Raw genomic sequence first — 13595 nt, forward strand, 5'->3', positions numbered from 1 at the left:
TCTCTCTCTCTCTCTCACACTCTCTCTCTCCAGTTAGTGGAGCAGTGCTGGGTTCTCAGTGTTCTCACTCTCTCCTGTTCTCTCCTCCAGAGTTCTGCATATTTACGCTGCCAAAGGCATGAGAGAGTTTGTTAGAGCTGCTGCCGAACAAATCCAAAGCCAAGTGCAGTCGCTGAATGGCCTGGAGACACGGGAGCACAAAGGAAAGGTGAGGCATAGGGAGTGTCCCCACGGGGAGGAAGGGAGAGCGCAGGCCCGATTTCTGGCATGTTTAGCTGGAAGTATATAAAACATTGATTCGGCCTCAGCTAGAATATTTTGTGCAGTTCTGGAATCCACATTATCGGAGGGATGTGATTGCACTGGAAAGCTTGCAGAGGAGATTCACCAGGATGTTGTCTGGGCTGGAGAGTGTTAGTTATGATGAGAGATTGGATTGACTGGGGTTGTTTTCCTTGGCGAAGAGGAAACTGAGGGGGGGGGGGCGGGGACATGATCACGATGCATAAAATTATGAGGGGCATAGATAGTGTAGCAGGAACAAACCTTTCACCTTGGGGAAGGGGTCAATGACCAGGGGGCATAGATTTAAAGTAAGGGGCAGGAGGTTTGGAGGGGATGTGAGAATCTCCTTTTCACCCAGAGGGTGGTGGGAGTTTGGAACTCGCTGCCAGAAGGGTGTGGAGGCAGAGACCCTCATAACAGTTAAGAAGTATTTAGATGAGTACCTGTGATCCTAGGACATCAAAGGCTATGGGCGAAGAGCTGGAAAATGGGATTAGATTAGTTAGGTGGTTGTTTTTGACTGGCGCAGAGGCGCTGAATCAGACAGCACATTTTCTGTACTGTCTGATTCTATAACTCTGTGTCCCATCGATGTTGCATTTGGTGGTACAGGGCAGAGTACGAATGGATCGATTGTTGGGTTTGACTGTAAACGGACTGTGGGTTTGTGTTGGTGTTGGGTGTGAGGGTACAGGGAAGTGTGGAGTTGGGTCGGTGTTGGCTTTGGGGGTACAGCAGAGCGTACGTTTGGAGTGATGTTGGGTTTGAGGGGTATGGGAGTGGGTACGGTTGGTGCAATGTTGGGTTGGGAGGTACAGCCGAGGGTTGAGCTGTGTCGATGTTGGGTTTAGGGTACAGGGGAGGGTGAGCTTGCGTTGATGTTCAGTTTGGGGGTACAGGGGAGTGTGGAGTTAGATCGATGTTGGGTTTGGAGTGCAGGGGAGGGGTGGAGTTGGGGAGTGTTGGGTTTGGGGAGTACGGGGGCAGGTACAGTTGGAGCAATGTTGGGTTTGGAGGTACAGGGGAGGGTGGGGTTGGATCGATATGAGGTTTAGGGTACAGGGGAGGGTGGGGTTGGATTGATGTTGGGTTTCGGGGTACAGGGGAGGGTGGGGTTGGATCGATATGGGGTTTAGGGTACAGGGGAAGGTGGCGTTGGATCGATGTTGGGTTTGGGGGTACAGGGGAGGATGGGGTTGGATCGATGTTGTGTTTGGGGGTACAGGGGAGGGTGGGGTTGGATCGATGTTGGGTTTGGGGGTACAGGGGAGGATGGGATTAGATCGATGTTGGGTTTGGGGGTACAGGCGAGGGTGTGGTTGGAACAGTGTTGGGTTTGGGGGTACAGGGGAGGGTGGGGTTGGATTGATGTTGAGTTTGTGGTACAGGGAGGGTGGGGTTGGATTGATGTTGGGTTTGGGGGTACAGGGGAGGGTGGGGTTGGACCGATGTTGGGTTTGGGGGTACAGGGGAGGGTGGGGCTGGATCGATGTTGGGTTTGGGGGTATAGGGCGGGTGTGGTTGGATCGATGTTGGGTTTGGGGTTACAGGGGAGGGTGGGGTTGGATCGATGTTGGGTTTGCGGGTACAGGGGAGGATGGGGTCGGATCGATGTTGGGTTTGTTGTACAGGGAGGGTGGGGTTGAATCGATGTTGAGTTTGGGGGTACAGGGGAGGGTGAGGTTGGATCGATGTTGGGTTTGGGGGTACAGGGGAGGGTGGGGTTGAATCGATGTTGGGTTTGGGGTACAGGGGAGGGTGGGGTTGGAGCGATGTTGGGTTTGAGGGTACAGGGGAGAGGGGTTGGATCAATTTTGGGTTTGAGGGTACAGCGGTGGTTCAGTTTGGATCGATGTTGGGTTTGGGGGTACAGGGAGGGTGGGGTTGGATTGATGTTGGGTTTGGGGGTACGGGGAGGGTGGGGTTGGATCAATGTTGGATTTGGGGTACAGGGAGGGTGGGGTTGGATTGATGTTGGATTTGGGGGGTACAGTGGAGGGTGGGGTTGGATCGATGTTGGGTTTGGGGGTAGAAGGGAGGGTGGGGTTGGATCGATGTTGGGTTTGTGGTACAGGGAGGGTGGGGTTGGATCAATGTTGGATTTGTGGGTACAGTGGAGGGTGGGGTTGGATCAATGTTGGATTTGGGGGTACAGTGGAGGGTGGGGTTGGATCGATGTTGGGTTTGGGGGTAGAGGGGAGGGTGGGGTTGGATCGATGTTGGGTTTGTGGTACAGGGAGGGTGGGGTTGGATTGATGTTGGGTTTGGGGCTACGGGGAGGGTGGGGTTGGATCGATGTTGGGTTTGGAGGTAGAGGGGTGGGTGGGGTTGGATATGTGATGCGTTTGGGGAGGGTGGGGTTGGATCGATGTTGGGTTTGTGGGTAGAGGGGAGGGCGGGTTTGGATCGATGTTGGATTTGGGGGCACGGGGAGGGTGGGTTTGGATCAAGGTTGAATTTGGGGGTACAGTGGGGGTGGGTTTGGATCAATGTTGGGTTTGGGGGTACAGTGGAGGGTGGGTTTGGATCAATGTTGGATTTGGGGGCACGGCGAGGGTGGGTGTGGATCAATGTTGGGTTTGGGGGTACAGTGGAGGGTATTACGCTTCATCTACCACTTTTCTATTCCGGGGTATCCCACAGACGCCCCTCCTCGTTGCCGTAACAGCCAATTTGGCGGATGTTGTTTCCGATCTCATTGAACTTGGAGCTGATGTCACGGCCGCAGATTTCAAAGGTCAAACAGCCCTTCACCTCGCAGCAACCTATGGATATCCCGGAATTCTACAGGTACACCAGGAGCAGAAATATCAAACATAATTCATTTCCAATTAACCTCGAGCTGTCCTGGGAGTGTTTGATGGAGACAGTGTGTTGACTTTTGGTATCTTTCCTCACAGGTTCTGCTGTGGAGTGGAGTTACAGTGAACGTTGAAGATCGAAATTTTGAAGGTAATTTTCATCCCGAGTCTTAAATATGGTCACCCGATCAACCCTCAATGATGGGACGTGGGTCTGTGTCTGTGATTCCCCCACACGGTGATGGGACGTGAGTCTGTGATTCCCCCCACACGGTGATGGGACGTGGGTCTGTGTCTGTGATTCCCCCACACGGTGATGGGACGTGTGTCTGTGATTCCCCCACACGGTGATGGGACGTGGATCTGTGTCTGTGATTCCCCCACACGGTGATGGGATGTGGGTCTGTGTCTGTGATTCCCCCACACGGTGATGGGACGTGGGTCTGTGTCTGTGATTTCCCCCACACGGTGATGGGACGTGGGTCTGTGTCTGTGATTCCCTCACACGGTGATAGGACGTGGGTCTGTGTCTGTGATTCCCCCACACGGTGATGGGACGTGGGTCTGTGTCTGTGATTCCCCCCACACGGTGATGGGACGTGGGTCTGTGTCTGTGATTCCCCCCACACGGTGATGGGACGTGGGTCTGTGATTCCCCCACACGGTGATGGGACGTGGGTCTGTGATTCCCCCACAGGGTGATGGGACGTGGATCTGTGTCTGTGATTCCCCCCACACGGTGATGGGACGTGGGTCTGTGATTCCCCCACACGGTGATGGGACGTGGGTCTGTGTCTGTGATTCCCCCACACGGTGATGGGACGTGGGTCTGTGATTCCCCCACACGGTGATGGGACTCGGGTCTGTGTCTGTGATTCCCCCACACGGTGATGGGACGTGGGTCTGTGATTCCCCCACATGGTAATGGGACGTGGGTCTGTGATTCCCCCACACGGTGATGGGACGTGGGTCTGTGATTCCCCCACACGGTGATGGGACTTGGGTCTGTGTCTGTGATTACTCCACACGGTGATGGGACGTGAGTCTGTGGTTCCCTCACAAGGTGATGAGACGTGGGTCTGTGATTCCCCCCACACGGTGATGGGACGTGGGTCTGTGTCTGTGATTCCCCCACACGGTGATGGGACGTGGGTCTGTGATTCCCCCCCACACGGTGATGGGACGTGGGTCTGTGTCTGTGATTCCCCCACACGGTGATGGGACGTGGGTCTGTGATTCCCCCACATGGTAATGGGACGTGGGTCTGTGATTCCCCCACACGGTGATGGGACGTGGGTCTGTGATTCCCCCACACGGTGATGGGACTTGGGTCTGTGTCTGTGATTCCCCCACACGGTGATGGGACGTGGGTCTGTGTTCCCCCCAGACGGTGATGGGACTTGGGTCTGTGTCTGTGATTCCCCCACACGGAGATGGGACGTGGGTCTGTGATTCCCCCACACGGTGATGGGACTTGGGTCTGTGTCTGTGATTCCCCCACACGGTGATGGGACGTGAGTCTGTGGTTCCCTCACAAGGTGATAGGACGTGGGTCTGTGATTTCCCCCCCAGACGGTAATGGGACGTGGGTCTGTGATTAACCCCAACAGGGTGATGGGACGTGGGTCTGTGATTCCCCCCCCACACTGTGATGGGACGTGGGTCTGTGTCTCTGATTCCCCCACACGGTGATGTGACCTGGGTCTGTGATTCCCCCACACGGTGATGGGACGTGTGTCTGTGATTCCCCCACACGGTGATGGGACGTGGGTCTGTGTCTGTGATTCCCTCACACGGTGACAGGACGTGGGTCTGTGTCTGTGATTCCCCCACACGGTGATGGGACGTGTGTCTGTGATTCCCCCACACGGTGATGGGACGTGGGTCTGTGATTCCCCCACAGGGTGATGGGACGTGGATCTGTGTCTGTGATTCCCCCACACAGTGATGGGCCGTGGTTCTGTGTCTATGATTCCCCCACACGGTGATGGGACGTGGGTCTGTGTCTGTGATTCCCCCACACGGTGATGGGACGTGGGTCTGTGTCTGTGATTCCCCACACGGTGATGGGACGTGGGTCTGTGTCTGTGATTTCCCCACACGGTGATGGGACTTGGGTCTGTGTCTGTGATTCCCCCACATGGTGATGGGACATGGTTCTGTGATTCCCCCACACGGTGAAGGGACTTGGGTCTGTGTCTGTGATTCCCCCACATGGTGATGGGATGTGGGTCTGTGTCTGTGATTCCCCCACACGGTGATGGGACGTGAGTCTGTGGTTCCCCCACAAGGTGATGGGACTTGGGTCTGTGTCTGTGATTCCCCCACATGGTGATGGGACATGGTTCTGTGATTCCCCCACACGGTGATGGGACGTGAGTCTGTGATTCCCCCACACGGTGATGGGACTTGGGTCTGTGTCTGTGATTCCCCCACACGGTGATGGGACGTGAGTCTGTCTGTGATTCCCCCACATGGTGATGGGACGTGAGTCTGTGGTTCCCCCACAAGGTGATGGGACGTGGGTCTGTCTGTGATTCCCCCACATGGTGATGGGACGTGAGTCTGTGGTTCCCCCACAAGGTGATGGGACGTGGGTCTGTGATTTCCCCCCCAGACGGTAATGGGACGTGGGTCTGTGATTAACCCCAACAGGGTGATGGGACGTGGGTCTGTGTCTCTGATTCCCCCACACGGAGATGGGACGAGGGTCTGTGATTCCCCCACACGGTGATGGGACGTGGGTCTGTGATTCCCCCACACGGTGATGGGACGTGGGTCTGTGTCTGTGATTCCCCCACACGGTGATGGGACGTGGGTCTGTGATTCCCCCACACGGTGATGGGACGTGGGTCTGTGTCTGTGATTCCCCCACACGGTGATGGGATGTGGGTCTGTGTCTGTGATTCCCCCACACGGTGATGGGATGTGGGTCTGTGTCTGTGATTCCCCCACACGGTGATGGGACGTGGGTCTGTGTCTGTGATTACCCCACACGGTGATGGGATGTGGGTCTGTGTCTGTGATTACCCCACACGGTGATGGGATGTGGGTCTGTGTCTGTGATTACCCCACACGGTGAAGGGACGTGGGTCTGTGTCTGTGATTCCCCCACACGGCGATGGGACGTGGGTCTGTGATTCCCCCCCACACGGTAATGGGACGTGGGGCTGTGATTCACCCCCACACGGTGATGGGACGTGGGTCTGTGACTCCCCCCCACACGGTGATGGGACGTGGGGTCTGTGATTCCCCCCACACGGTGATGGGACGTGGGTCTGTGATTCTCCCACACGGTGATGGGACGTGGGTCTGTGTCTGTGATTCCCCCACACGGTGATGGGACATGGGTCTGTGTCTGTGATTCCCCCACATGGTGATGGGACGTGAGTCTGTGGTTCCCCCACAAGGTGATGGGACGTGGGTCTGTGATTTTCCCCCCCAGACGGTAATGGGATGTGGGTCTGTGATTCCCCCCCACACAGTGATGGGACGGGGGTCTGTGTCTCTGATTCCCCCACACGGTGATGGGACATGGATCTGTGATTCCCCCCCACACGGTGATGGGACATGGGTCTGTGATTCCCCCCCACACGGTGATGGGACATGGGTCTGTGATTCCCCCCCACACGGTGATGGGACGTGGGTCTGTGTCTGTGATTCCCCCACACGGAGATGGGACGTGGGTCTGTGATTCCCCCCCACACGGTGATAGGACGTGGGTCTGTGTCTGTGGTTCCCCCACACGGTGATGGGACGTGGGTCTGTGATTCCCCCACACGGTGATGGGACGTGGGTCTGTGATTCCCCCACACGGTGATGGGACGTGGGTCTGTGATTCCCCCACACGGTGATGGGACGTGTGTCTGTGATTCCCCCACACGGTGATGGGACGTGGGTCTGTGATTCCCCCACACGGTGATGGGACATGGGTCTGTGATTCGCCCCCACACGGTGATGGGACATGGGTCTGTGATTCCCCCCCACACAGTGATGGGATGGGGGTCTGTGATTTCCCCCCCCACACGGTGATGGGACGTGGGTCTGTGTCTGTGATTCCCCCACACGGTGATGGGACGTGGGTCTGTGATTCCCCCCCACACGGTGATGGGACGTGGGTCTGTGTCTGTGATTTCCCCCACACGGAGATGGGACGTGGGTCTGTGTCTGTGATTCCCCCACATGGTGATGGGACGTGGGTCTGTGATTCCCCCACATGGTGATGGGACGTGGGTCTGTGATTCCCCCACACGGTGATGGGACGTGGGTCTGTGATTCCCCCACACGGTGATGGGACATGGGTCTGTGTCTGCGATTCCCCCACACAGTGATGGGACGTGGGTCTGTGTCTGTGATTCCCCCACACGGTGATGGGACGTGGGTCTGTGATTCCCCCACACGGTGATGGGACGTGGGTCTGTGATTCCCCCACACAGTGATGGGACGTGGGTCTGGGTCTGTGATTCCCCCACACGGTTATGGGACGTGGGTCTGTGATTCCACCACACGGTGATGGGACGTGGGTCTGTGATTTTCCCCCCCAGACGGTAATGGGACGTGGGTCTGTGATTAACCCCAACAGGGTGATGGGACGTGGGTCTGTGATTCCCCCCACACTGTGATGGGACGTGGGTCTGTGTCTGTGATTCCCCCACATGGAGATGGGACGTGGGTCTGTGATTCCCCCCCACACGGTGGTGGGACGTGGGTCTGGGTCTGTGATTCCCCCACACGGAGATGGGACGTGGGTCTGTGATTCCCCCCCACACGGTGATGGGACGTGGGTCTGTGATTCCCCCCCACCACCGTGATGGGACGTGGGTCTGTGTCTGTGAGTCCCCCACACGGTGATGGGATGTGGGTCTGTGTCTGTGATTCCCCCACACGGTGATGGGATGTGGGTCTGTGTCTGTGATTCCCCCACACGGTGATGGGATGTGGGTCTGTGTCTGTGATTCCCCCACACGGTGATGGGACGTGGGTCTGTGATTCCCCCCCAGACGGTAATGGGACGTGGGTCTGTGATTAACTCCAACAGGGTGATGGGACGTGGGTCTGTGTCTGTGATTCCCCCACAAGGTGATGGGACGTGGGTCTGTGATTCCCCCACACGGTGATGGGACGTGGGTCTGTGTCTGTGATTCCCCCACAAGGTGATGGGACGTGGGTCTGTGATTCCCCCACACGGTGACTGGACGTGGGTCTGTGTCTGTGATTCCCCCACACGGTGATGGGATGTGGGTCTGTGTCTGTGATTCCCCCACAAGGTGATGGGACGTGGGTCTGTGATTCCCCCCCAGACGGTAATGGGACGTGGGTCTGTGATTAACTCCAACAGGGTGATGGGACGTGGGTCTGTGTTTCCCCCCCACACTGTGATGGGACGTGGGTCTGTGTCTGTGATTCCCCCACACGGTGATGGGACGTGGGTCTGTGTCTGTGATTCCCCCGCACGGAGATGGGACATGGGTCTGTGTCTGTGATTCCCCCACACGGTGATGGGACGTGGGTCTGTGTCTGTGATTCCTCCACACGGTGATGGGACGTGGGTCTGTGATTCCCCCACACGGCGATGGGACGTGGGTCTGTGATTCCCCCCCACACGGTGATGGGACGTGGGTCTGTGATTCCCCCCCCACACGGTGATGGGACGGGGGTCTGTGATTTCCCCCCCCACACGGTGATGGGACGTGGGTCTGTGTCTGTGATTCCCCCACACGGTGATGGGACGTGGGTCTGTGATTCCCCCCCACACGGTGATGGGACGTGGGTCTGTGTCTGTGATTTCCCCCACACGGAGATGGGACGTGGGTCTGTGTCTGTGATTCCCCCACATGGTGATGGGACGTGGGTCTGTGATTCCCCCACACGGTGATGGGACGTGGGTCTGTGATTCCCCCACACGGTGATGGGACGTGGGTCTGTGATTCCCCCACACGGTGATGGGATGTGGGTCTGTGTCTGTGATTCCCCCACACGGTGATGGGACGTGGGTCTGTGATTCCCCCCCACACGGTGATGGGACGTGGGTCTGTGATTCCCCCACACGGTGATGGGGTGTGGGTCTGTGATTCCCCCACACGGTGATGGGACGTGGGTCTGTGATTCCCCCACACAGTGATGGGACGTGGGTCTGGGTCTGTGATTCCCCCACACGGTTATGGGACGTGGGTCTGTGATTCCACCACACGGTGATGGGACGTGGGTCTGTGATTTTCCCCCCCAGACGGTAATGGGACGTGGGTCTGTGATTAACCCCAACAGGGTGATGGGACGTGGGTCTGTGATTCCCCCCACACTGTGATGGGACGTGGGTCTGTGTCTGTGATTCCCCCACATGGAGATGGGACGTGGGTCTGTGATTCCCCCCCACACGGTGGTGGGACGTGGGTCTGGGTCTGTGATTCCCCCACACGGAGATGGGACGTGGGTCTGTGATTCCCCCCCACACGGTGATGGGACGTGGGTCTGTGATTCCCCCCCACCACCGTGATGGGACGTGGGTCTGTGTCTGTGAGTCCCCCACACGGTGATGGGATGTGGGTCTGTGTCTGTGATTCCCCCACACGGTGATGGGATGTGGGTCTGTGTCTGTGATTCCCCCACACGGTGATGGGACGTGGGTCTGTGATTCCCCCCCAGACGGTAATGGGACGTGGGTCTGTGATTAACTCCAACAGGGTGATGGGACGTGGGTCTGTGTCTGTGATTCCCCCACAAGGTGATGGGACGTGGGTCTGTGATTCCCCCACACGGTGATGGGACGTGGGTCTGTGTCTGTGATTCCCCCACAAGGTGATGGGACGTGGGTCTGTGATTCCCCCACACGGTGACTGGACGTGGGTCTGTGTCTGTGATTCCCCCACACGGTGATGGGAAGTGGGTCTGTGTCTGTGATTCCCCCACAAGGTGATGGGACGTGGGTCTGTGATTCCCCCCCAGATGGTAATGGGACGTGGGTCTGTGATTAACTCCAACAGGGTGATGGGACGTGGGTCTGTGTTTCCATCCACACTGTGATGGGACGTGGGTCTGTGTCTGTGATTCCCCCACACGGTGATGGGACGTGGGTCTGTGTCTGTGATTCCCCCGCACGGAGATGGGACATGGGTCTGTGTCTGTGATTCCCCCACACGGTGATGGGACGTGGGTCTGTGTCTGTGATTCCTCCACACGGTGATGGGACGTGGGTCTGTGATTCCCCCACACGGCGATGGGACGTGGGTCTGTGATTCCCCCCCACACGGTGATGGGACGTGGGTCTGTGATTCCCCCCCCACACGGTGATGGGACGTGGGTCTGTGATTCCCTCCCACACGGTGATGGGACGTGGGTCTGTGATTTCCCCCCCCACACGGTGATGGGACGTGGGTCTGTGATTCCCCCACACGGTGATGGGACGTGTGTCTGTGATTCCCCCCCACACGGTGATGGGACGTGGGTCTGTGATTCCCCCACACGGTGATGGGACGTGGGTCTGTGATTCCCCCCCACACGGTGATGGGACGTGGGTCTGTGATTCCCCCACACGGTGATGGGACGTGGGTCTGTGATTCCCCCCCACACGGTGATGGGACGTGGGTCTGTGATTCCCCCACACGGAGATGGGACGTGGGTCTGTGATTCCCCCCCCACACGGTGATGGGACGTGGGTCTGTGATTCCCCACACGGTGATGGGACGTGGGTCTGTGATTTCCCCCCACACGGTGATGGGACGTGGGTCTGTGATTCCCCCCCCACACGGTGATGGGACGTGGGTCTGTGATTCCCTCCCACACGGTGATGGGACGTGGGTCTGTGATTTCCCCACACGGTGATGGGACGTGGGTCTGTGATTCCCCCACACGGTGATGGGACCTGGGTCTGTGATTCTCCCACACGGTGATGGGACGTGGGTCTGTGATTTCCCCACAGGGTGATGGGACGTGGGTCTGTGTCTGTGATTCCCCCACACGGAGATGGGACGTGGGTCTGTGATTCTCCCACACGGTGATGGGACGTGGGTCTGTGATTCCCTCCCACACGGTGATGGGACGTGGGTCTGTGATTCCCCCACACGGTGATGGAAGGTTTTATGATGATAGATTTGGATGGGTGTGAGGGGATTAAAGTCCCTGATGGACCTGTGCTCTGCCTTTCAGGTCTAACCGCTCTCCACTGTGCGGTGAAGTCTCACAATTGCACCGTGAGGAAACTGAGTGAGATACGGAGCCGGACCGCTGAGATTCCGACAGACTTACAGACACTGGCTGAGGATAAGCTGCAGTGTATAACCCTCCTACTCAATATGGGGGCATCAGTCTTCACCCAGGTATGAGGGCCAGGAGTGTGGTGAGCATCCCAAGAGCAAAGTGGGTAATTTGTCCAACCATGTTTATACCAGTGAAACTGTGACCATTGAAAGCAGTGGACAGTCCAGAGGAGGTGTTATTTTATCATTAAACCGATTGGCAGAACTTTCACAGTGCAGCGCTCCATCAGTACAGACCCACACCAGTGCAGCACTCACTCAGCACTCGCTTTCTGACAGTGCCACACTCCCTCAGTACTGACCCTCTGACAGTGCAGCACTCCCTCAGTACTGGCCCTCTGACAGTGCAGCGCTTCCTCAGTACTGACCCTCTGACAGTGCAGCACTCCCTCAGTACTGACCCTCTGACAGTGCAGCACTCCCTCAGTACTAACCCTCTGACAGTGCAGCACTCCCTCAGTACTGACCCTCTGACAGTGCAGCACTCCCTCAGTACTGACCCTCTGACAGTGCAGCACTCCCTCATTACTGACCCTCTGACAGTGCAGCACTCCCTCGGTACTGACCTTCTGACAGTGTAGCACTCCCTCAGTACTGACCCTCTGACAGTGCAGCACTCCCTCAGTACTGACCCTCTGACAGTGTAGCACTCCCTCAGTACTGACCTTCTGACAGTGTAGCACTCCCTCAGTACTGACCTTCTGACAGTGTAGCACTCCCTCAGTACTGACCCTCTGACAGTGCAGCACTCCCTCAGTACTGACCCTCTGACAGTGCAGCACTCCCTCAGTACTGACCTTCTGACAGTGTAGCACTCCCTCAGTACTGACCTTTTGACAGTGCGGCACTCCCTCAGTACTGACCCTCTGACAGTGCAGCACTCCCTCAGTACTGACCTTCTGACAGTGTAGCACTCCCTCAGTACTGACCCTCTGACAGTGCAGCACTCCCTCAGTACTGACCCTCTGACAGTGCAGCACTCCCTCAGTACTGACCCTCTGACAGTGCAGCACTCCCTCAGTACTGACCCTCTGACAGTGCAGCACTCCCTCAGTACTGACCCTCTGACAGTGCAGCACTCCCTCAGTACTGACCCTCTGACAGTGCAGCACTCCCTCAGTACTGACCCTCTGACAGTGCAGCACTCCCTCAGTACTGACCCTCTGACAGTGCAGCACTCCCTCAGTACTGACCCTCTGACAGTGCAGCACTCCCTCAGTACTGACCCTCTGACAGTGCAGCACTTCCTCAGTACTGACCCTCTGACAGTGCAGCACTCCCTCAGTACTGACCTTCTGACAGTGTAGCACTCCCTCAGTACTGACCCTCTGACAGTGCAGCACTCCCTCAGTACTGACCCTCTGACAGTGCAGCACTCCCTCAGTACTGACCCTCTGACAGTGCAGCACTCCCTCAGTACTGACCCTCTGACAGTGCAGCACTCCCTCAGTACTGACCCTCTGACAGTGTAGCACTCCCTCAGTACTGACCCTCTGACAGTGCAGCACTCCCTCAGTACTGACCCTCTGACAGTGCAGCACTCCCTCAGTACTGACCCTCTGACAGTGCAGCACTCCCTCAGTACTGACCCTCTGACAGTGCAGCACTCCCTCAGTACTGACCTTCTGACAGTGTAGCACTCCCTCCGTACTGACCCTCTGACAGTGCAGCACTCCCTCAGTACTGACCCTCTGACAGTGCAGCACTCCCTCAGTACTGACCCTCTGACAGTGCAGCACTCCCTCAGTACTGACCCTCTGACAGTGCAGCACTCCCTCAGTACTGACCTTCTGACAGTGCAGCACTCCCTCAGTACTGACCCTCTGACAGTGCAGCACTCCCTCAGTACTGACCCTCTGACAGTGCAGCACTCCCTCAGTACTGACCCTCTGACAGTGCAGCACTCCCTCAGTACTGACCCTCTGACAGTGCAGCACTCCCTCAGTACTGACCCTCTGACAGTGCAGCACTCCCTCAGTACTGACCTTCTGACAGTGCAGCACTCCCTCAGTTGCTCTTTGTGGTTTGTTGTGGGTAATCTCCTGCTGGTGTTTGTGCTGCTACACTAGCTAACATGTGATTGAGCTGGGATATAATGTCATTGATCTTAAACCTTGTTTTGGACAGGACATTAAGAACAGCATGACCGTTCTCCATCTGTCTGTGCAGGACGGGAACCTGCCACTGGTCCAATTCTTCACCCAGCTCCGGATCCCACAGCTTCCCAGCTTCCTCAACATGAAGGTCAGCATCCTGC

General features: G+C 57.2%; 1 protein-coding gene across 1 annotated transcript in view; it reads left to right on the plus strand.

Annotated features, from left to right (window-relative positions):
- Positions 1-93: 93 nt before the first annotated feature.
- The window catches only part of nfkbid (nuclear factor of kappa light polypeptide gene enhancer in B-cells inhibitor, delta), a 31784-nt gene continuing 18282 nt past the window's right edge, over positions 94-13595 (plus strand). The window contains exons 1-5 of the mRNA XM_072468840.1: positions 94-208; positions 2929-3075; positions 3186-3237; positions 11229-11398; positions 13466-13582. Coding sequence (XP_072324941.1) covers positions 119-208; positions 2929-3075; positions 3186-3237; positions 11229-11398; positions 13466-13582 — 576 coding nt within the window. The 5' untranslated portion in view covers positions 94-118. The remainder of the gene's footprint in view (positions 209-2928; positions 3076-3185; positions 3238-11228; positions 11399-13465; positions 13583-13595) is intronic.

The sequence above is a fragment of the Scyliorhinus torazame genome, chromosome 12, assembly GCF_047496885.1.
Source record: "Scyliorhinus torazame isolate Kashiwa2021f chromosome 12, sScyTor2.1, whole genome shotgun sequence".
Taxonomy (NCBI): Eukaryota; Metazoa; Chordata; class Chondrichthyes; order Carcharhiniformes; family Scyliorhinidae; genus Scyliorhinus; species Scyliorhinus torazame.